Here is a 25,209-nt window from a genome sequence, read left to right as displayed (position 1 = left end):
CCACTTCTGCAGGTTCTGGTTTCTTCTAATGTGCTATATTTATCCTAAGAACTAGCACCTGTATTATATAAACTACTTCAGTTTACTCTGAACTGGTTTTGTGTGGGTTTTTTTTCTGTTGTGTATTTTTACAGAAAATGTAGTAAAAACATTTATTAAGTTATTCATTTTATACCTGGATATATTTCTCACACAATGTTGAATGTAGTGATCTGCCTCACCTGCCTCATAAAGACGTGTAGGCTCTACATAGAGCAAAAGGACAGATTTTCAGATGTCATCTTGAAAGAAATGTAGCCTAAGCTTTCCCCTAAATTGAGAAATTAGCAACGCTTGCTGTTCTTTCTCAAAGTGGGTACAATTATGAGGCAGTAAAAAGTGAGATGTGTCATTGATGTTTCTTCTAAAATTACTATTAGTTGCTTGTTTGTTTTGATGTCAATTGTGCAGTTTAGAATTGTTCAACAAGGTTGCTTAATTTAAGTTACAGTTTGACTGCTTTGATTCAGAATATCTGTGTCACTTATCTGTTGCAGTGTTTATGGTGAAATTCTAAATATATTTAGAGATCTTTGTCAAAACATTAAAATATATTACTTTTCTGTAGGAAAACTTCTGAACTATTTAAGGAAACTTGCCTGCATTAATTTCTCAAAAACAGCTACATGCACCTTTGGAAATCAGTTATGTTTTTTAAGGATGAGGTGTTACCAATTTGGATTTGTTCCACAAATCTGGCCAAGACATAAAGGAAAAAAAGGTCATACTGAGATACTTTATTTTAATTTTAAAAAACTTTAGTCTGACCTCTAAGTGTTAGAAGATATCTGAAAGCTGAGTCTTTGTGAAAACACATTGTCCTGAAAACTTATTTTCTAGATCCTTGAAATTAAGTTCTTCCTTCTTTTTGTCATCAATATAATTTAGAAGGGGTGGAGGGGGTCAGTTTTGCCAGGATTTGGTTAATTTATTTTTTAGTATTGATGAATTGAGGCTTCATGAGATAGAAGGAAGGAAAATGATGGACACCGATAAAAAATATTTTTCAGATCTGCACAAACTGAGATAGAGGGGGCCAACAGTATCCAAATATCGGAGATACTGGTGTCTTCTGCTTTTTTCATTAGTCATTATTGAATATTTGTTTTGACCACATGCCTTCATGTTGCTACTCATTTAAAATTAAGATGGCAGAACTCAGGTAAAAATTATAATATGAAGCCAAAATAAACTAAGAAAATTAAATAAGTTTTTAAGACCAAAATTGTTTCTTGTTCTCAGGATTTTCTCCTACCTACTTAAAAACACTTGCAGAATTTAGTCTTACTTAATAAGGGGCTTTCCTTGTTTTATTTATTCATATTATAAACTTTGTACAAAACTTTCACTTTGAACTTTTTCAGTCTATTAGAATAATTAAGTAAGAAGGGATCTTGGTAGGTCATCTGGACTAATCTTCTGAGGAAAGGAAGTCTGGCTTCTAAGTCACATTTCTCAGGCCCTTGTCCAATAGAGATGCAAAAATGCCCAAAGATGGGAATCCCACAACTCATCTGGGAACCTGTTCCAAGGCTTAACTACTCTCACTGTGAAGAATATTTTTATTATACCCACTTGGAGTTTTTTCTCTTGCCCCTTGTGACCCCTGCTTTGTGTTCTACCTGTGTAAACCTCTGGGAGGAGTTTGAGTCCATTACTAATGCTCAATTGCAGAAGGTGGTAATTAGGTACATGTAAGGCTTTCTTTGCTGGGGTGATAGGAAACAGTTCACTTGGCTTCTTGTGCATGATATGCTGCAGCCTGAATTCAATTGGTTCTGGCAGGCTCATTCCAGTTTCTTCAGTGCATTTTTCAGCTGCTGGGGAGCCCAAAAGTGGGGACAGAACTCAAGGAGGAGAGTTTCTTTTCCTTTTTTTTGCTAATTTTGAAGGTAACTGTTCTGTTTGATTCAGAAAAAATGGTGCAGCAGCAGAGGAAGCAGAGTTCTTGGTTATACTTAGGCAAAAGCCTCCCTAAAGTCTCATTAACAATGAGCACAGAAAGAAATGAAAAGTTCTGTGTCCATAAGCTTTAAATAGAACAAATGATCTTCACTGGAAATTAAAACAAAATGTAGTCAGAGAAACCCAACCACAATAGAACAACCTCAGTCTGCTTTCAACCTCTGTCTACTGTCACTGGGCTTTTACCACTATTTATATTGTCTCAGATACTCAAGGACAAAGTACTGAATGATACTTTAGACTGTAGTAACTACCCATAAATTGTCTAGCTCTCACTTGAGGAATTTCTCACTTGAGGAATGTTAGGCGGTTGTAAATGTAATATATTTATCAATTTAAGTGGAATTGCTTCCATGAACTATACTTCTGTATCACACTATATTTAGGAATGAGACAGGGCAGTAAGAGGGACTGGAAATGCCAGCTGATAGCTCTGTAACAGCATTCATTTAAATAGGAGTCTGAACTGAATTTTCAAATTTAAAGTTCCTATCTCACTGTGCATGTTTTGAAATCACCACTAATTGTACAAGTTAGAACATGCAAGTTACTTGGTAAGTGAGTGATAAACTTGAGGAGGAGAAAACCCACATAGTATTGCTCTCCTTTACATTCATGTAAAAAATTGTGTTATGCTTGATAATGGATAATTATTAAGCATAGCACATAAAGTCCAAAGTGCAGAAGAGACCACATGCTGTAATTAATTTTTTATGAAGCCAAAACTGATTTTCTTGAGCAATCATTTATGTAAGCTTTTATGTAACAACACTTGGGTTATTAATTAGTAATAATGTTTTACTGAAAGTGGAATATATAAGGAACATTTGCTTCAGCCTTCTATTTTTCTATTATGTCTCTTTTTCAAAACAAGACATATTAAATTAAGAGTATTCCATGTTAATTGGGAAAAAATATTTGTAGAATGTATGTTGGGAGTTTCTAAAGTATGTGATGTACTTTTGATGCATGAAGATAAATGCTTGAACATACTACAGGATTTACATTTACAGCAGCAAAAATTTCCTGTGTCAAATTTTTCACCTAAAACTCAGTGACCCATTGGAAAGGTGGTCATTGAATTCAGTAAGTTGTAGATCATGATCTTAATACTTTCCAGGTAGAGAATTTTTTCCCAGTTGAGGGAAAGTATCCCTTAGTGTTCTGGTTAGAAAAAATACTGAAAGTATTGAAATTCCTGTCTCAAACACTGTTGTTGGGGGAGATTTTTTGGTAGTCTGTGTCATAACTGGAGGTAAAACTTGAACATTTTTTATCCCATCATGTTGCTGCCATAATATATGATTAGGTTTATTTAGCAGTAGTATCAAATCAACCCCCTCAGTCGGCTGTGTGCACAAACTGCCTTTTGCTTGGAAGAGGTGTGATTTAAATCCTAGGCAACACAGAGGATGTATTCAATGCTTTCTTTTTGTTTAAGCTTGTTGCTGTTTAGCTCTGTAAGGTAAAACAAACTGTTGTGTTGCTAAAAACCAACAGTAAGTTTTTGGTGCTTGATGAGAAAAGAAGCATTCAGTTCTTTGGGTAAAATGTAAGAACAGATCTAATCCTTTTCTAAATCATAATAATCTTGAAGAGAACATATAATTTGATGATAAATTATAATGCAGAATAAAAGATTAAAGAAGATTTGGGTGTGTAATAAACAATTATTCATACTTTGGGAGTTGCTTGCCTGCAATTTATGCTGTTATTTGCTTTTTTTCCATGCACTCTGTCTTATTCTCTTTTCCACCATGCAAAATCTATTTGCACAGTTTTGTGTTCAATGATACTGACTTTGCTAAGGAGACTTTCTTATTGCATAAATACTTCTTGAGCTCATATACTTGGCAAACAATCCTGATGTTTCTTCAGCAATATTTTGCTTTAAATCAACTTTCCTTACAGTGGTCAAAAAGACAAGAGTAACATTTATCATCCCACCCACCTCAAGATGCAGGAAACGTATGTAGATGTGGTTACGTAGATGTACACTTCCAACAAATCAAACATTGTTTTTTTTCTTACATTTGGTTTTTTAACATGTGAAACTTCATATGACTTGACCACATGTATTTTCATTGGAACACAAAAATAAATACTCAATTTTAAAATGTATATTTACCAAGTGTTGACATTAATATCATTTATACTACAAAATCTAAAAATCCTGATATTCTGGTATCATGAGTTAAATCTAAAATATTGATATTCTATTTGTTTAGTCCTGCCCTCTTTGAATTTGCAACTGACTTTTTGGGGCCTTTCTTGGCAGTCATGACACAGATCTTCCATGCATTAATAATCCATTAAGACAGCTCGATATATTAAATGAGATTGAAATTCAACTTTTTTTTCAGACCTATTTCATGCCTGTGTTTTCCCTGAAATGTTTTTTTGTGGCAATCTTACCTTAACAGAATTTGATGTCTTGGCCAGGTTTCTTTACGATTTCCTTATATGCAGAAATTCAGGCCCTTGAGATTTGTCCCCATTCAATAGATCTTATTGTCCAGAGCTATAAACTTCAACAAGTCAGACTTACTGCTCATGCCTGTGGCTAATTAAGTTTTCCTTGTCACATTTAAGCTGCTCCGTGTTTTCCAGATAGGAACATGGAATATGTTGAATATAAGCAGTACAAGCAAAGCCAAATCAGCAATTTTGTAGAAACTGACTTTTTAATATATATTATTCTTTTATCATAGAAAGTAAGTCTATCACTAAGTGTTACAAATATATGCCTGCATGTTTTAGTGAATAATGAAAATGAGCCCTCTGAATTTTGTAATAGAATGAAACAAATATGCAAATTTAGAGAAGATTTTGAGCATTGTATTTTAGATTTTTTTTTTTTCTTTCTAGTAGGTGTTTTTACGTCTAGCTTGGAATTCATAAAAAGCAAGACCCTCCAGTAACTCTGGCAATCATAACTTCGGTAAAATGTGCTGGAGACAGATTTCTCCAACAGTATTTTAGCTAATCTGTCTGGAAGTTGTCCATGAACTTCTGAACAGGATGCTATACAATGTTGTATAAGTGCCTGAAAGATCTTTTCTGCAAAGCCTCTCCTTGGATTATGGGTCTTTAATGTGTTTTGTTTGAAGCAGTAAAGAGACTACTTATTCAACAAAATGTTTCCTTAACCATGCCAAAATTCATCCTTCAGAGAGAAAAAAAATCTGAGTATTCTGAAAATGCACCAAGGGTGCATGACTGAAAATACAATTTTAGTGTATGATTTTTATTTATGCATAGTTTCAAGTCATCATGGTACATGACTACCATCACTATCCATGTGAACCTGTGTAGTTTTAAATATTGAGTTTAACAAAAATTTGGGATTTTTGTTCAGACACTCAGAGTAAAGATGCAGACTTTGTGGGAACTGACATTTTGCAAAGTAGGCTTTGCTGAAAAGGCAGAAAAAAAGCTGCTGACTCTCTACCAACCTTTCCGAGCAAAGAATCACTTTCACTACTGTTGGGGACAACTTTAATTTGCAAGTGAGGATCCCTTTGGTGGATGCTGTTTAGAAAAGATGCTCTTCTCTTTTTTTGTCATAATGGGTGTTGTCAACTTTTTTGGTACCTGCTGTAGTTATATTTCAGGGTGAAAGATAATATACACACTATCTACTCACTATACTGGCTTCTAGTATCTGAGGAACCCATCAATTTTCTAAGGGTATTTATGCACTATAGTTTGATGTTGGTTTTTTAAACAGCATTTTATGGGTGGCTAACAGCTTATGAAATTTTTTGAGCTTTTTATTTTTATAAAGGAATTGTGCATCTTGGGTTGAAAATACTATGTACAAATCTTAAGCTTCCTGAGTATTTGATAGATAGGTATTGATTAATTTGGTATTGGTCCATCTGCACGTAGTTACCCTTTCAGTGTTAAACTCTTTGGAAAAAATGGACTGAAACTTGATTGATGGTTTGGTTGGGGTTTTTTTGCCTTGAAGTACTTAAAAGTGAAAAAGAGCCAAGTATGTCTCCAAGTATTTCCTATGGTGGTAAGTTGTCCACAAGGCTCATTACTAAAACATCCTGTATGGCCATCAATTCCAAATGAAGTTTCTTAAAATAGGTGTGAATAAGATGCATCAGACCTGGATTTTTAGTACTTAATCCATGTTAGCGCATATAGACCTTAAAAATTGACGTTGACTAATATCCATGCTATTATACTTAGAATGATAGTTATCTCTTCAGTTCTGAAATATATTCTTTCATAAGTATATATGTATGCACAAACCCTTAACTTTTCTGTAGTTCATTAGTTTAATTTTCTCTCCATAAGCTGATGTAGTAGAGACTTTTCACTTTCACTGCATCTTCCCCTCTACTCTTCAGGAGGCAAGATCACAGTGTACAGCTTGCTTCTGAGCCAAGGAGCTTTGTCAGTCCTGCCTGAACTCCTAGTCCCTTGGCTCTTAGTTATGAAAGTGTTTTGCTTCTCAGGCTTAGAAAGGGAACCTTGATCTCCATCCTGTCCTCATGGAGTTGCACGTTGCTCTTAGAAGGCTTTGCCAGCAGTTTCACTGATATTATTGGTAGTCTTCTTTCCCTACAGGCTTCCTTAGCATCTCAAGCAGGCTGTCCTTAAATTGACTTGGTGGTAGCTATAATACGCGCTGAATGAAAGAAATGTGTGCTGTAAATATGGACAGGATGCAGTTATTTGTATATATAATAATACACACACGCATATAGATGCACATAAATTTAGAGAAGAAGGCTGACTTTTAGCTAAGAATTTAAAGAACATAACTGAGCAATCAAAATTTTCCATGTAATGCAATATTAAAATAATCTATAATTGCATTGGATTAGAAGAATGCATTATTGACATGGCTATGTTCACATTTTATGGGTGGTCGGGGTTTTCTGGAAAACTTTTCAGAGCTGTGCTGATGCACTGCAGAAAATATAAGAATATATATGAATCAAATAGCAAAAATAAAACTCACTGACTTTTGCAGCTGTTTTGACAGCATATGGTATATGATGTTTTATCCTGTGTTTAGATGTGAGGTGATTCTAATCGACAGCTTTTCCAAAGTGGTTAGAAATCAGAATACAAACACGTTGAGTTAATAGTTAGCAGCCACATATTTATTAGTTTTTTAACACATTGCAAGACACACCTTAAAGAAGAGGAGTAAGAAAATTTAACAACTCCAGCTGCTAGCTCTGAAAACCCAGAGAGTGCTTCTGTAGGAGCTGAAGAGCAACTATACAGCGTCAGATCAAGGTTCCATCTAGCGCACTTTGTTGTCTCTCAGGGACTAACAGACAATGCTCAGAGGAACAAAACAGAGTAAGCATGTAGAGCTGCCTCATGCATGTATCCTCTTAGTCTTTAGTTATTTGTAGTTTAGTGACTTCCTAATTTCTCTGTGATAAGTAGCCCTGAAGAAAAATGTTCTGGTGATTTAGTCCAATCTCTGGTGAAGTCTGTGTCACATTTTAATGTCCAAAATATGGCATGGCAAAGAGTTGTACAGCTTAACTACAATTTGCTTGAAGAATCATTTCCTCTTAGGTTTGAATCTGCCATGTCTGAACTGCTGTTGATACCCCCTACCTTCTGACAACTCATTTCTGCTGTCAGCATTCAGATATTGTGACAGTGGGCACTAGAAATTCCTAAGATAGATGAATGAGGTGTTTTATCTTAATAATTGTTTTGATTTGTAACATCTGGAATCTAATATCTATATATATTCCATCTTTGTGCATTTTGGGAGCAGATGTTCACTGTAGCTCCTTTCAACATGTTTCTGGTTTTGTCTTTGACATCCTACTGTAATGGATTAAAATAAGCAATTTGGCAACTACTCAGGCCTTTAAATAAACTTTAAGTTGGAGAATCATTGCATCTCTTGTGGCGCCAGACTAGCAGCTATCTATATACATGTTTCTTCTCCTCTTACGCAAGCCTTGTTTTTCCTCTTTTGATTTATTAAAATTTTAGTTTATTTATAATGTCTTCTTTAAACAAAATACACAAGAATAAAGTTTACTTTTCAATTTGTTGAACAAAATTGGTAGGTCCTTAGGCGTAGTAAATCCAATCCAAAATTTAAGATGATTAAGCTTATCTACTGTTTAGTGGAAATACAGTGGAAGTCAATGGGGGCAGTGTGGTGAATTAAAGCTATTTGAACTGGACTTTGATTAGGCAGTTCTGCAAACAGAAATAAGAGGTGTGAAAAAGATGAGTCTGGATGCCATTTCAGGCTATGTCATTAGTAGCTATTTGGTCTGTTCTATCAAAGCTTCTTGTACAGTCTTAACAGAAAAGTTTGCTACTACTAATGTGGGTTTGTGTGTTTTCATAGAAGATTTTATTACCCTGATTTAAGCACAGGTTCTCCTGCATACCCTTTTCAAAGCATAGTCTGGTAGTTCAGTACAGTCATAGTCTCAGAATAAAAGCTGGACCCTGGTATAGCAGTATTCTTACATGAGTTTCTAACCATAATAGTTTTCTCTGTTTGCATTTAATGAGGTCCTATGTGAAATATTTCCTGATTCTTCAAGTGTATGAATGGCATAATTCCTGACATCTTCAGTCTTTAAAGGGATTAAATATCATCCTTGCAAAAAATTATCTGCCAAAATAAAATTATGAAAAGGTAGTGTAAGTAGTAATAAATATGATTAGCTAATAATGGTTTAAGTCAAGGCATTCAGTCAAGAAATCCTTCCATTGTGGATAGTTTAAATTTTATAGAATCTAGAATATACATACTAAAGTGTACTCTTGTATTACCAAAGGTAGTATGCAATTTATAATTACTATTAATTGTATTTTGGTTCTATACAAAGTTGATCATGGACAATATGTTCTGCCTTAAGTGTTAATTATCTTCCTTTTTGTAATTGTATAGTGTTTTGGCTGGATACAATGGTACTATCTTTGCATATGGTCAGACAGGCAGTGGCAAAACTTTTACCATCACAGGAGGAGCAGAACGGTACAGTGATCGAGGCATCATTCCCAGGACTTTATCTTATATTTTTGATCAATTGCAGAAGGTATGGAACATTATTTTCTGGGGTTTTTTTTCTAATGTCTGGTTTCAAATATTTAAGTATTGCTAATTGTTGTTTTTATAACAGTGTTAATGGAAGTCCTAAAACTAATGCTTAACAAAATATCTAACTTGACATGGTACTTACTGTGTGCAAGAATATATTTTTAGTTGTTTTGGCTACCCAGTTTGTTGCAATAATCTGAAAATTATGGGCTTTATTGTGAGGAACTTTTGTAGTTTTAAAACCCAGGCTATTTTTAGTTGGAGCAGCGTACCTTCAGATCACATAAGTGGTTCTCCTTGTCTAACACTTATATCAGCTCCACTCTGGTTTTGTATTGTATACATTGCATTTCATTTTGACTTTTTATGTGATGAAATAAGTCAATAAGCAAAAGGATGTGCCAGAGTAAGCGCACTGATTTTTTTGTTAGGTTTATTATGCTTGTGAGAAACTTAATTTTCTTTTAGTGTCTGAAATACTTACATGAGTCAACAGTCAATTATTCCAGTACTTTTTTAATTATAGGAGAAAGTGAAGAGAGGAGTCTGGTGTAATTTATGTTTTGTCTCTTCATTTATTCTACCGGGCGTATGACTCATTAATCTTCACATTTTAGCAAAGCTATTTAATTAAGCCAATTTAAGTATGATTTGCCATTAACATAAATCATTCTACTGTACATTTATACTCTTTCAGTCATGTACTACAGAATACCAATCTGTTTGCAGAAGGGTATATGGCTCAGTCACATGAACATGCCCTGCCTCAGTAGGGGTTAACAAGAGCGAGTAATTGCTTTGGCTCTTTGGAAGTATGGCTTTGGAAGGTAAATGTACACAGCATGTGGCAGGTGCACAAAAACTTGCCATTGTGAGAATAGAAATGAAAAAAACCTGCATAATCATATTTTCTTAGACTTTCTGCTGCACTCACACAACCTCCATGGAGGACTTGTGTCGTGGGAAGTGAACAGGTTTATCGTGTAATTGCCAACAACAAACAGTGTTAACGCACCACCGTTCTTTTCTAATGTTAACTATGTAATAAAAAAATAGAATAACAAATAACTAGTATGTTTGTCAAATTCTCAACACAGAAATATAACTGTTTCCCATTTCAGACTGGGTTTTGGATTGAAAGCTATACTTAGTTACCCTTATAGGGCTATTTCAATTTTCCTGCTTCCACATAGTTTCATATAATTTTTTTCTTACTGCATTTTAAAGGATCTCTTCTTGGTGTTTTATCTTTCCTCTTGCCTTTCTTTTCATATTTTTCCCTTGTTGCAGTTCTCTATACCTACAACTACAGTTTGGACAGTACTCAAATCTGGGGAAGAATCATTTGCCTTCTAACCCTAAGTAGGATGAAACAGGAGAAAGTGAAATCAGGGACATGAAATACAAGACTTGTTAAGCTCTTACTTGGACGAAGACAGCACAATTTGAAACCAAAGAAATAAAATTGGAGAATTAAATGAGAAGCAAATCAAGCTCTTCGTTTTTAATAACATCTCCTTTTAATTTAGAAATTCTCCTATTTCCATGGAATCCTGTCTGAACTGTTCCTTACTACATTTTTCCATCCATCTGTAGTATCTTTTAAATTATGTCCCTTGAAATAGTGAACTGTCATAACCAATTAAAAAAATGGGAAATAATTATTAAATGAAAGTGACAAGTTATATCTCAAAGTATTTTGCAAAAAAACCTGCAGTGGATTGAATTATTACATTTCAACTGTGATATGAGTGCTTTCACAGTGGTTTTGTCTGCTAAAAAGAAGTGACTGATTTTTTTCTTCTTTTATTTCTTTAATTTTGGAAATCATAGCCCACTATTTTGAGGTTTATGTTGTTTGGATTTGGCTTTGGGGCAGGGAAAATTGTCAGCAAAACTCAGTTGTGTTAAATTATTTTTTGGCAATGTAATTTACCAGAATTGTGATTGCAGAGAACAGCTGACATCATATACAGTGCTCTAATGTTATGATGAAGAGAATGAAAGCAGTGTGTCACTGATGTTTCTAAATTAAGTAAATCCTATTTTTGTTGCTGTTTTTACTTTTGCTTTGTTTTTTCTTTAAGCACAGTCTTTCTATCCATAATATGAGCATTTACCTTTTTATAAAAACTTTCTTTTTTTAGTGCAGAACTAAAAATGTCATGTTGCATAGTTCTGTAAGCAGCTCACATGTTCTAAATATATACAAACTTTAAGTGTACAGAATCAATTAAAAATCCCAGACTAAACTCATGGTAACGGTGGTTTTTGTGGGGGTTTTTTGTTTTAGTGAGTGTTGTGTGTGTGTCTCTGTTTTGGTTGGGAGCTTTTGTGGGTTTGGTTTTTTTTCCCCTTTCTTCTTCTTGAGTCCTTATGCATATGGTAACGCAAAACATGAAAGTATCAGAAATTGAACATGTGCACCATACCCATGAAAAGAGACATAGGGAGAAAGTGACCTGGAAGCCATAGAAATAAATTTTTCTTCTAAACTACCTCTGACTTCTGTTTATAACACAATTTTTTTCCTTATCCAGGATAGCAGTAAAGTGTACACAACTCATGTTTCCTACTTAGAAATCTACAATGAATGTGGTTATGATCTGCTGGACCCAAGACATGAGGCCTCCAAAATGGAAGATTTACCGTAAGTAATAAATACAGAAAATCATCAAAACAAAGAGGAATCATTTTCATATGCCCTATTACATTGTTTAGGGACTTTTTGAAGGTGTGCTACTGATCTCAGTGTTAATTTAATCAGAATACTTTGTTTTCACAATTTTGTCAACAGTGCCTAAATGTTCTGTTATTTTGTGTGTATGGAGGGTAGGGAGTAACCAAAGGTGAAAGGATTGAAAGTGTTTGTTGCTATTACACAGAAGAGATCTCTTGCAGCCACTGACAAGGAAAGTGCACTTGTTTTTCTCATGGCAGCCTGTTTCTTTGTATGGCATGTATGACTGTGTGTGACAGAGGCATGCATCAGGTGGTATTTCCTTACTGCAGTAATGAGAATCTCCCTGCTTCTATTTGGACCTTTTCCTTCAAGGACAATTATTTTTCTAGAATATGCAATTATGAAATAAGGTAAGTTACAGCTAGAAAATAGGCCACAAGTAGCTCCAAAGAATAGTTTATTTCCTTCAGAAAAGATGGTTGTTATAATAGTAGTCATTGATCAGACACAAGCACCTAATGATTGGAGAAGGGTAGTAAACTAAAGTTTGTATGAATGCTCCAGCTGATGAAGTTCAAGATTTCTAATTTATAGGAAATCTAAATACTAGTCTCTAAGTCTGAAGTAATAGTTTATAGTCCATGTTATTTTTAAATAGCTAAGAAACTAAAGGTGTGAATAAGTGAGTTGTTCACTGGATTTGCAAGTGCCCTGAAATAGTGGTGGGCACCTTGAATTTTATCACTCAACATGATAGTAACAGACGCTTGTAAATAGCAAGGAAATCACTGCTGATACAAGAAAACATGCTGAAACATGCTGAAAATTTTCAATAGGACAATAAAAGAAAATCAGAGTTTTATTTTGAAATAACTCATTGTTGTTCACTTATTATTAAACCATTTTATTCATTAAAAAATCTTGCAACACAATATTTTATTGAAAGACCTTTTTGAAAGAATCTAGTCTAGAGATTAGGAAGGCAGCAGACAAATGCAGAGTGTGGGACTGGGCTGTGAATTGGTCTAATTGTTTCCATTTCTTTACCTGAGAAATAGAAGTAGAATTTATTGCTTTATGACACATCAGTGCTATGAAGACTGTGTCATTATTGCTGTCTTTCATTATGAAGTTTAGGATTTTAATTTATCTTCTTCCTGTGGCATTCAGACAAAAATTTTAGGCTAGTTTGGATAATATAATTTACTTCTGTGTCCATTTTTGCATGGACAAAAATAGTAAACAGTGTTACACATTTTACTACTTATTAGATTTAATGCTAGCAAGTTATTCAAGTTTATTGCATTAATAATTTCTTTCATTAACTTATTTGAAATATTTTATCTGAACTCATTCCATTTGACACTTTATAAGAATTTATTCAATTCGAAGAAACTGAATTTTATTAATACAATTGCAACTTTGAAACAGATATTTGGAGTCACATGCTCTGGAAAATGTCATATTTTAAAACTAGGTACTGAATATTGCCTAATAAATGTGATTTTTAGAATTTTTCAATTAAGTTTAGGCACGGTGATTCAATTAAACTAAAGAATAACTGTGTTGTGTGTAAACAACACAGAATGACTGTGTTGTGTTTTAAAACATAAAAGTTGATGGGTAATTTGATTGTAAATTAGGAATAAATCATGCGGGGATAATCATAATTACCTGTAAGCTTACATAGTGTATACTACTGCAGGATGAGTTTTAGTAAGATAATACATTTTTCTCTACTGAGTAATATTGAGTGCTTTAAAGTTTTACTGTACATGGGCATTATTTCCACTACATCATTTGTTGATAAGATGTGTTCTGTAAACTAAAACTATACCTGCATGATTCACATTTAGTATGTGTAACAGTCTTTAATTAATAAAATGTTGTGTTTATTTTTTAATATTGTAGTCTGGGAATTCAAAACTTTAAAATTTCTAGTGTCATTCTGATCTAAAAAAGGGAGGAAAAGTTGCAGGAATAGGTGGTTGCATGAGTAACTACATTTCAATTACTTGATTAATTTTCTTAAAAGCTAAGGTAGAGGTTACTTGTGCATAAATAATCACATATTTTAAAATTTATCTGGTATTTCTCTAACGTATATTTTTTGGAGAATTTTATGTGCTTAAAATCGCCTAATTTTTTAGTGACAGTAAGAAAAATACAAAATAATAACTTTAAGTTTGCTTGAAAGCCTGTATTTAATGAGAATACTAAAAAAAATTGGGTTTTGTACTTTAAGGGTGTCATATTATAATTTTCTGTTGAACTCCACAGTGGATCATCTAAGCTTTGAGCACCATAAAAAGCCAAAGTATGGCTTCAAACCCTATATTCTTGGGTAAATATTAGCAGTCAGTGCTGATCCTTTCCTTAGTATTTAAATGGACAAGAAGAGCATTGAAGAAATGTGTCATTTTAGAAGAATAAGCAAAAAGATTAGTTAACCTCATATAATGTGCAGATTGTTCTGGAAGGGTACTGCTATCCATATTCTTGCCAAAGAAGGGGGTGTAATTTGAATGAAAGATATGTACTTCTGACCAACAAATGCTTCATTCTTAGCTTTATGTTACCAGCTCAATGTAAGGATTAAACACAGATTGCATTCAGGTGATAGGTGATAGAAGTTGTGAAAGGCTTGTGGATAAACAACAGGCTTGTTGATAGTACTTGAAAAATGAGACATAAAAATTGTATTTGATGCTTGAAGCAAAGGGAATAATAAACATTTTTTAAGTTGTCCATTCCGTCTAAACATTACATGATTAGACTTGGAATCACAGCTCCTGAAGTCAAGGTTTTGTGTGTAGCCATGCTCTGTGTATTCTGTAGACTATGAAATTTTCATCTTAGCACTGCTTACTCATTTCATCCAAGACTGCCAGGTGAGAAAGGAAGTGGCTCCCACAAAAACAACCACTATTTTGCTGGAAATAAATTCCTGACAAGTGCATGAATATGGGCCATATAGCTGCACATCTATATGTATACATATACAGATTCCTACACAGAACTATGAAGAAATTGAATTTAATATTGACAATCTAATTCTGTTTGTAGCTGTAGAAAATTCCATGTTCTTACAAGAAATGATGATTGTTTTCAACACATAAAGGTATGAAATTATTGTTATAAAATAAAGCTGGTAGAACACTATTTAAATACTTACTGCCACTTTGTTTTCATAGAAGTTTTGCAGGAGTGTTCAAATTAGGAATATTTTTGAAAGCTTTTAATTTGCTGTGCATTTGTGAAGGAACCGTTTATCTCCAACAGGTTCTTGGTTGTAGTATGATCAAATGTGACCAATACGGCCAAATGTTACTGAATTTCACTTTAGTTACAACCTATCAGTAAAGTTCTTCATAACATGTTCTTATTTATCCAGAAGTAAGAAATTTTTTGACACCATATATAGCACAAATGTAAAAACTGAAGTTATAGAACCATTAGTCAAGAATGACTAAATTAATTCATAGTTAACCAATAAGTTACTGCTTCACCTCTCTGATGGCATGTGAAGGCTAATCACAATTAGTGCTGTTTTGCCTTAGAATGACAGTCTAAGCTGCAGTGGAGGTACTTGTCAGGGAGCTCAGACAACCATTACTCCACAGTGATGTGGCCAGGGGAAAAGAGAATCTAAATTTCAAGTCAACAAAAGGGATCCCCTATTTTTGTGTGAAGATTGTTTAAAGTCCTCTTTGTGAGGGAAATGTTTAATTTTTAGTATGATGCAGTCTTACTTTAAGGAAACCACACTGTAAGCTCAGTGCCAATTAACTTCAAACATCAGCAGTGATGTCTATATCAATGTATGTTGGAACAAAACAGTTCTGCATGTTACTATGGGGTCAGTGTGAAATAATTTCCCTTTAAAACAAAACCTGTTACTACATATTGGTAAATTTCCTCAAATGATTTTGTACTCTCCTGTTTCTCTACTGCCCTCCGAGGGCTCTAAGAGTTACCACATTGCTGACATCGAAAGCTAAAACAGCTACTAAAATAATTCCTGTTTTCCATAACAAAGAAGGATAAAAATAAAATAAGCCAAAGGAATAATTTTAAACATATAGGAAATATATTTTATTCAGTCTGATTTTTTGATGCAAATAAACCTAATTCTCTCCTCCAGTCTCAAGTGTTAACATCAGCCCTTTTTAATGGCTGTAGTAACTATGTAATTTGGAAACTGACCACTGAGTACCAACTGTAAACCTACAAGAACTGTATTTCCAGTGTTCTGAGAATTATCAGTATTTTAAAACTTCTAAGGCTACAAATAAGTTCACTTTTTTTATATGAAATACGTTCTTTAAAAATTTAGAGTGTTCATTGTGTTACTACTGGATACCAAAGGTTGAGAGAATACAAAGTTTTGTAAGGTTAGACTTTGTTAATGAGGAGACAGCTAAAAACTGTTTTTAATTATTTCTTTGAAGATTATGATTTTTTTAATTACAATTCAAACAAATTACACTTAAAATGCATGCAATAACTTCAACATACAAGATATATTGGTTATTCACATCCATGTTTTATGTTGATTTGGTTCCTGAAAAAAAGAGTATAAAGTCCAGTGAAGCCTTTTTAAGGTAAGTTTTCTACAAGCATTTGAGTGAATGTCAAAATTTATTTAACAAATTTTTTTGTGAGTGAGATTATTGAAGTTGCCTACAAATTCTAACAGATTTTGTGTGGTTTTTTTGTACATGAACCACTGATCTCACTGGTTCCGTTTTGATTCCTTGTTCTACATGGTGGGGGGGGCGGGGAGAGAGAGAGAGTGCACAACTTTTTCCATATGTCAGTGAGAAAGGTTTAGCAACAAATGGCTTGATAGGGAAATGCTTTGGTAAGACAGAATAAGAGGAGGAAGATGGGTGCCAAGTAAATCTTACATCCCATCACGTGCTGCGTGCTCTGCATCCCTGCAGTGTTGGACAGAGCCTGAATGATTTCCCCATGGCGCACTGCACAAGAGCAGTACAGGTCCTGGCCATGGATAGAAGGTCTCCCTTTTGCTCTTTTGAGCCTTTGTATGATTTTCTTACAAGGAAACCTCTTCATTCTAGAAGGTGTTCTCCTGAGAACACAGTGAGTTTATCTGGCATCTGAGGGATCTGTGCTGCACAACTTGGGACTGAATGCCCTTCTGTGTGCACAGCACCTCACAGGCTGTGCCTGCTCAGGTTCACTGTTACATGAATCATTAACCCCTAAATACGTGAGTCTCCAGTCATGTCCATAACATCCAGAACAGCCAAACTGTGTTTCTGTTGTCTCAAAACAGAATCCATTGGAGACAGTGGGAAGCATTTCCTATCACAGTGTGTCAAGCAAACAGGTCTGACCGAGCGCTTACTCATCTCATAGTTCTGCCATGCTTCATAAGGGAGATTATGCTCTAAATCTCTATTTGGATGGTGTCCTGGTTCAGGGCACATTTGGGAGAGAACCCCCAAAGTGGTTCCTCTAGAAAGCAGACTCAATTGGCCCCTCCCCTAACCAGTTTTGGAAAAATACCGCTTTGGAGAAAAGTAAAAAAAACCTGTTTATTAAACAATAAAGCCTAAACAATATTAAACAATAAAACCTCTTGCCCCTCCAAAAGAGAGACAAACTCAGAAAGTCCCCTCTGGCACTGGAAATGCTGTGGCCCAGGCCTGGCCCAATGGGCCACAGATGTGAGCTGCTGGTGCTCCTCTGTGTGTTCAGTCCAGGGCAGGTTTAAACAGGTCAAAAGGAAAGGGAAAAAAGGTCCAGGAAACTTCTTTGCCTCAGCTAGCTAAAACTAACTAAAAACCAAGGAGAGGTCTGTCCTGCTGTCTGTTCATCTGCAGACAATAGAGTCCAGGAGGAGGAATGTGGAGTGCAGTTTCTGGAAAAAAAACTCTACACTTTTTCTCTTCCCCCTCACTCTCGGATCAAGTCTTAAAGGTCCAAAACTTATTATTCAGTGTAAACAAAACAGACGACTGGGGATAAAAGCATCATATAGTCAGCCCAGGACTGATGGAAAATCAAATCTGTGTGTTGTTGGGGTGGTGGTAGCTGAATAACTTTGTGGCCTTGCCTCTTGAATAAGTGTTGACTTTTGTCCTCTGTTGTGGTATTCAGGTATTCATGTGGTATTCATGAGCTTTTGAAAGATCCTCTTTATGGGATGATACGTAAGATGATTATCCTGACAATTCTTTCCTAAAAGCTAAAGTTCCTTGCTGTTTTAAGAAACATTACCTATATATATCCATTAATTTGTTCTATTCTTCTGAACTGACTCCAAGATGCATACTTGCTGCTTTTTTCCTTTGACTTTGTCCTAAATTTAATTTTGGCTCTGTAGTCTCCTGACAATGACACAGTATCACTATATCCTGCTCGTGTGTTAGCATAGGACTTGTGTATCTTCATATGTTGTTTGTTTGCATCATTATGATCATTTTTCAAATATTTATAAAGTTTTTGAGATGATTTTAGATTTCTTCAATTCAAAGCTCTAGAGGCAGATATATAATAGGAAGCTTGACTTTTAAATTGGTCATTTGTTTTCCAAAATATATTAAGGGGATTTTTTTATTATTATTTATAGTACACAAATTAATGAGGTAGTATTAGTTAATCAAAGGAAGCTTTAAGGTCAATGTTTGCTAGTAACAAGTATTTAATAAGTGAAAGCATTCAGTGTGCAAGGCTCTTCTGCATTGGTGGCAGCTCACTTGATGCAGGAAAGGACGCAAGTTAATAAAGGTATACTGCAATCAGAACTGCTCTGGGCTTTAGTGTGTGATGCACACACAGATGTAGACAGACTACAATCTGACGTTATCAAAAGTTTAATACACAAGGCCAGAGTTTTGCTCTGGGGCTTATGCTTTGCATGGGGAAGCTGAGTTTTGTGATTATATAAATGTCTCGTACCACCGCACAAAAAATAAGGCGAACAGTGGGAGGCAATCATACTTGGAAGAGCAATTGTTATGACTACCAAAGAAGCTTTGTGTGTATTTTTATGTGCAATTTTTCTTGAAAAGAGTGAGTGCATTAAAATGTGTCAAAATTATTTCTCTATAGTCATTTGAATGTTTGACCATCAGAGTATGAACTACTCCCACAATGTCTAGGAGTAATATTATGGAATGCTGCTTTGATGCTTGATTTCATTCTCAGTTTGGGGCAGGTAGGGGGGAAAGGAAAGTAAAGCAGAACAAAACCCAGTCTCTCTGGTTTTGAAGCAACTTATAGTAATTAAACTGCAAGAACTACCTACTGATAAAAACTCAAGCCCCATACTCCCTCTTGTGGTTTATCTTGAAGAACATGAAAAAATATTTATGTATGTATATGTATACATATAGGTGCACATGTATGTATAGAAAATATTATCTATACTTACACACAAAATAAAGATTTAGTTTGAATAAAAGCAACTTCGGACTTTACAAAAAACTCTAATTTGTTTTAAATTGTATCTGAACATGTAATTCACTCTGGACATGTTATTTATCCTCAGATTTAGTGTACTTCTGTTTTAACAGATTCTTCTGAGTTTTCCAAATCCAGCAAGGCAACTACTTGGCCTCCATGTTGGATACTATAGAATGTCCCAGCTGAGGAGACACTAATGTCTACTCAGCAATGCCAATAAAGTTTAACTCTCATTAACCATTTCAAAAGAAAAAAAAAATCTTATGTTGAAGGACTATTCAACCTGAAAAGGATTTTCGGTAATATTTAGCAGCTCCTCTGGAGCTTTTGCCATATCCTTGATACTTGCATCCAATTCCTTTCTGACAGATTTAGTCTTATAGCTGTGTAATTAAGAACATTTCTAACAGGGGGAATAAATAAAATCATTGTTAGCTTGCTTTTAATTTAAGGAAGGGATAATTTACAGTTGTAGTTACTACCATTTAAGAAAAATGAGAAGAGAAATAGTCTTGACAAATGTTTCTAAAGTTATTAGAAACATGTTGACTACAGATGTGTTGATTCTGAAATATTCCATGTATATTTGTACGTCAAAATAATGGCATGCTTTATGTATCATCTGTACTTGGTAAGAGCAAACAAATCCTTACATATTATATATTTGTGATGATTCCTCTAATTTCTTACTCTTGAAATTTTAATATCTCAATAAATGGAAATACCTGAGCTTTCTCTAAAACATACAATTTTCTTATATTCCTTTTCTATGTGAAGTTTCATAATGAATAAAAAGGAGGTGACAGTAAAAAATAACTTTTCCTTTAATGTGTATCAATTATTTTTCATGTTCTTTTATTATGATTTGACTTGGGTTCTAGATTTCACCTTTTAGGTACGATCAAAATTAAAGTAGGAAACAGCATTGCATTAAAATTCTAGTTTTCACGGTTGTTTTTATTTTGCATGTAGAAAAGTGACAATAATGGAAGACTCTGATCAAAACATTCATCTGAAAAACTTGTCTCTTCAGCAAGCAACAAATGAAGAGGAAGCCTTAAACCTACTTTTCTTGGGGGACACCAACAGAATGATTGCTGAGGTAAGATTTGCTGCTCTAATCTTAACACCACCAAAGTTAAAATGGTCAAAAACATATCTCCTCCTCTCTCAAATAAAATGTATATTTTAGAAGTCCTTGGACATAAATTAGTATCCTCTTTTTGAGTGTATTTCCACTGAGAAATTAAATAAGCATTTCTCTGATGATAGTGTTCCATAGTGGATCTGATTGGTGGCCATTGATGTCATCACTTACTGAAATTCAAATAAGTAGAATAAAGAAATTCTCATCAACTATAGACTTACTTTTGAATGTAAACCTAAACATGCACAGACATGTAAAGATAAGAAAATATGCCCTTGCAAAGCATTGTCAAACATTCCCAGTGATTTTTTTCCCTGGAAGTGTTCAACACCAGGTTGGATGGGGCCCTGAGCAACCTGTTCTAGTGGAAGGTGTCCCTGCTCATGGAGTATGAGGGGACTGTGAGGTTGGAACAAGGTGATCTTTAAGGGCCCTTCCAGCTCAAGCCATTCTATGATCCTATGACTAAGCACTCAATTGCCTTTGAAGTACTTAATATAAGTCCCCTCTTTTTTCCTTCTTACTGCATAAACACATGGTGTTATGTGGAAAAACACGAACAATCTCCCAAACCAAACAAATAAACAAAACCCACCAAAACCCCAGATGGTTGTTCAAAGGAAATTCCAAATAAATATGTGCCAGTATTCAAGCACAAGGATGTTTTTACTGATTCTAAAAAATTCAAATTAAATGTTTCCATATATGTAAGGTTCTTTTTTTCCATTCACGCTTGGATATGGAATGTAAAGATAAAGTGTATTGTATAATACAAGCATTGGCAATGTGTCTTTTCTACAATAGAGTTAATTCTCTTTTAGAACTTTTTGGGTTTTCTTCTTCTGTATCTCCAAAATGATATATATGATATATCATTGACAAGAAAGACACTTAGAGTATATGAATAGTTAGGTAGTTCTGTGTTCCTGCTGGATGACCATGTACACCTGGACACAGGGGAAGAAGCATTTGATTACAAAACATAAATAGGTAACACAAATACTTGTTCTTTCTCAAGGATGACTGTTTTAACAGTTCCATTTTGAGAGGTAGGAATATGTTAAGGTAAGAGATAATCAAAGTAAGGGCTTCTCATAAACCTGAGCATTTAGGCAAGGAACTGATTCATGATATTGAAATAGAAAAATTGGTATCATGTGGAGGAGAAGAATATGGTAAAGTGTAATAGAAGAGAAAAGGGGTAATATAGAGTTCTAAGAAGGAGGACTTATGACATAAAACATAATTTCTCTGGAGAACTGTATTTTTAAATCTGGACTTATGATAATACTTTCTGATCTCTGAAGATTAGAACCCTCTTAAGTAAACTTTAAAGAAAAAGAAGCAAGATTAATAAACCTCAGTAGAAAAGAAAGTAAAATAAATGCTGGATTCATCTTTTTAAATGATGAGTTGGGCTTTGGAAAAACTCAAGTGACTGTCATGGATCACATATGAGATCTGTAGCCTCTAAAATTGCAATCTAGTGCTTTAACCCTGAATAACCCTTCTTTAAGGAGTTGACTATTTTGAAAATGACTAATTTCTGCATTGCCTATGCTAATGCGGTTTAACTTGTGATTTGAGGGGCGCATTTTTCCCTCATCACTAATTGTGCTTAAAAAAAATTCATCACAATATTAAAAGTATTTTCTGAGCAACGTTTGTTCGTTCATTTGATTTCAGAACCTAAGAGAACATTTATGACTGAATGCTGCTTTCCTGTATGTAACTATATATAGCCCAAGAGAAGGAAATTAAAAGGAAACTAATCTAGTTTGCTCAGGATTGCTTTACTAGGCAATGTAGGACTGGTCCTTTCCTCTAGTTTTGATGTTTACTACAAGTTGTGTAAATGATAAGATGGGAGACATTTGTGCACAGACAATTCATAATGTAAAAATTCGAATAGGAATTTTTTGTCTCGTATTTTGCCAGAGAGAAATAGGGAGAGATCAAAACCATAAAGGATTCTTTTACTGGCAGTTCTGCTGAATGTAAAGACTAGATTTTTGTTTGCTTTCTGATAAAGCAGTTTCTTGTTACGTTTGAATGCATAAGAATCTGCAACAACAGGTTATAAAATCTGAACTGTTTTCTTATATGTTCTATCTGTTAATACAACTTTATGATTACAGTATCTGCAATGCATGCTGAGGATTTAAAAATCAAATTTGCAGTATAAGCAATTGGTAGTAGCAACATCTAACATAAAAAAGCTCCTGTGTGGAAATAAGTGTTTGGCCATTTAGGTAGTGTATTCAAAGCATTTTATCTTGGTAGACTATTAATGTATCTTCAGCGGAAGTGCTTTTTTTGAAGTTCTTGTGATGGGAATCCCATATGACCTCTGCCTTTTGAAATAACATGCCTAAACCTCTGTGATTTTGAGACTTTTTAGTGGTTTTTAGTATTTCTCTAAAAGCAATAGAGTAAGGTAGCCTCCCAAGGATATGCTGTAATTTCAAAACTGTAAAATCCTTTTCTGAGATTAGTACATCCGAGGACTGCAGTTACATGTACAGTTAGAATTTATTTTCCCTCTAATGAAAAGGTACTTTGCTTTAATGAGGAAGGAAATGTTTCATGGTTTTATACCTACAGCACTCCATTTTTTAAATTTGGCACTTAGTGTATAAGACACAGACACAGTATTTGTTCCATCACTTAAAATATTTGAAGTACAGTTGGGGCAATGTCTAAATATGTTTATTTCAAGAAAGAACGAAAGTTTAAACTTTAAGGTTAGTTGTGGGGCCTGACTTGTGACCTGTGAATTAAACTCATTCTATTTGTATTTATTGTTCATTATTATTCTCTTGAATATATTTAGAAAGCCAGCAGTAGTGTTTGACTGCATTTTTTTATTGGATGAGATAGGAAAAATAGGATTTCAGTGTGTGAGCATATGCAATTAAAAGCTGCTTTTGACAAAAATGCATGCTATCTGGGTTAGTGCTGCTGTCTAGAAGAAATTACAACTTTCTGCTTTCCAAGATTCCTCTTGGGTGTCAATTATTAACTGATTTCCACTCCAACAAATCTGTAATATTGTATTATGAGCACCGGTGCTTTCATTTCCATGTGTGGTAAAAAAATTACTGGTCATACATACTACTTTGAATAGTCCTTAAAATGCTTTGGGATTTACATGGGTAAAAGGCACTATATAACATAAGGTTAATAATGTCTTCACCAAGGAATATTAATTGCTTTTAAAGTTAACCTGAATTTAAAACTTATCATGGTCCAACTTTGAAACTGTACTTGTAGTAAATATGAAAAGATAAAGTATTGCTTTCAGGAAGTGATTGCACCTATTCTGATCCTGATATTTTCATAGCAAAATTTTTCAATTTCAAACTATGACGAGTGTACTTAAGTGCAAAGAGCCCCTTCACCTGTAACATATTATTTAGAAAGGAAACTAAAGACATACTGAGGTCTCTCTCATCTAGCAGATATAAAGACAGGCACCTACTGTTCCTCAATTTGCATGCTTTTCCTTCTAGCATAGTTCTATTGGAACTAGAGTTTATATTCATTAGACAGAGATATCCATCTGAACTGTGAAACAACTGTAGTTGTCACAACATCTTCCTACAGATACCCCTCTGATTGTAGCACAAAATTGGAGAAAATTTATTTGATATCAATCTTGAGTGCTATCAGTACTTTATCCCCCTTGCTCTTCTTTGAAAAGTTCAGAAGCAAAAAATCCTTAAGAAGAAAAATAAGCATTCCTTAAAATAAAATTTTGTAAGTTTTCACTGAAGCATTCTGTCAAAAACTCTGAACACTCAGAATTGACATCTCTTTATGCCCTGACTAGTCACTAATTCACTCATACAAGAAAATCATGTTCCTCTGCTGTCTAAATATTTTGATGCAAAGAAGAAAATATTCCAATGGAATGGTCTAAGTTGCCAAGGGGAGATGGTTTTTAATATGGGCTTAACAGCTGCATTTGTCACCTGCAAAATTGTTTTGTCCCAGTGGTCCTGCTCTCTTTCATGTATTACCTCCGTGAGTGTTTTGGCAGCCATACTTAACACTATTATTCTTCCAGATAGTAGCAGCTTCTTTTAGTCTAGTGGTGATTTTCAAACAGGTTTTCATAAGTCTTTGTCCTATTCAAGGAACTTTCTTTTTCTTAGGTCCTCAATCCTTAAGAACGCTATTTAGACCTGTAGCATCCATTTCTGGCTATTTTTAGTGGAAACATTTATAAAAGCAGCTGCAACAAATAAAGGATTTGAGAAATACATAAATTCCTGTATAAGGAAGAATTCTTGCAGTTCTTTGCTGACTCAAGATGGGTAAGAATTAGATTAAGATGGACAGCTTAGGTTCCAGCAAGTTTTTGGATGGTTCTTGACCTTGCATTCCTTGACAGATATACCCAACTCAGAAGTTTCTTCCAGTATGACTGTGATGTAGATTCTCCTAAGTAGAAGCCATCTTCTTGCAACCATTGTATAAATAGAGGAAGTAGTTAAAGTTACAAAGCTTCTATACAGTTTATTTAATTTCAGCAAACACAGGTATCTTTTCGTCCTCGAAAAAACACAAGACTGGCTTGTATGGCTTGAAACACACCTTGTACATATTTCCCATGATCAAATGAAGTGTTGATGCTTTACCAAGTCAATGTTACTGAATTTGTCCTTTGCCATGCTACATATGGGCAGCAATAGATGACCTGGCATTAAGTCCTTTGTAGTATTCACGTGATATCCCAAAGCATCTGAAGTCTGCTTCTGTGGTTTATGATGTAACAGAATTCCTGGAAAAAATTATTCTTTGTAACTGCTGCTCATCAGTTGTTCTATATATAACTCTCACAATAGCAACCATCTGCTGAGAACCAGGCCACTCCCC

At 34.5% G+C, this 25,209-nt stretch overlaps 1 protein-coding gene across 1 annotated transcript in view; it reads left to right on the top strand.

Annotated features, from left to right (window-relative positions):
• KIF6 (kinesin family member 6) overlaps positions 1–25,209 on the top strand; it is a gene marked incomplete at both ends in the record, with an annotated part of 150,300 nt that overhangs the window by 6,152 nt on the left and 118,939 nt on the right. The window contains 3 exons of the mRNA XM_084203576.1: positions 8,912–9,059; positions 11,602–11,711; positions 20,154–20,283. Coding sequence (XP_084059702.1) covers positions 8,912–9,059; positions 11,602–11,711; positions 20,154–20,283 — 388 coding nt within the window. The remainder of the gene's footprint in view (positions 1–8,911; positions 9,060–11,601; positions 11,712–20,153; positions 20,284–25,209) is intronic.

This window comes from Fringilla coelebs, assembly GCF_963513975.1.
Source record: "Fringilla coelebs genome assembly, chromosome: 3".
In the NCBI taxonomy this organism is placed as follows: domain Eukaryota; kingdom Metazoa; phylum Chordata; class Aves; order Passeriformes; family Fringillidae; genus Fringilla; species Fringilla coelebs.
Note: the sequence above shows the minus strand (reverse complement) of the source record. Positions and strands in the feature narration are given on the sequence as shown.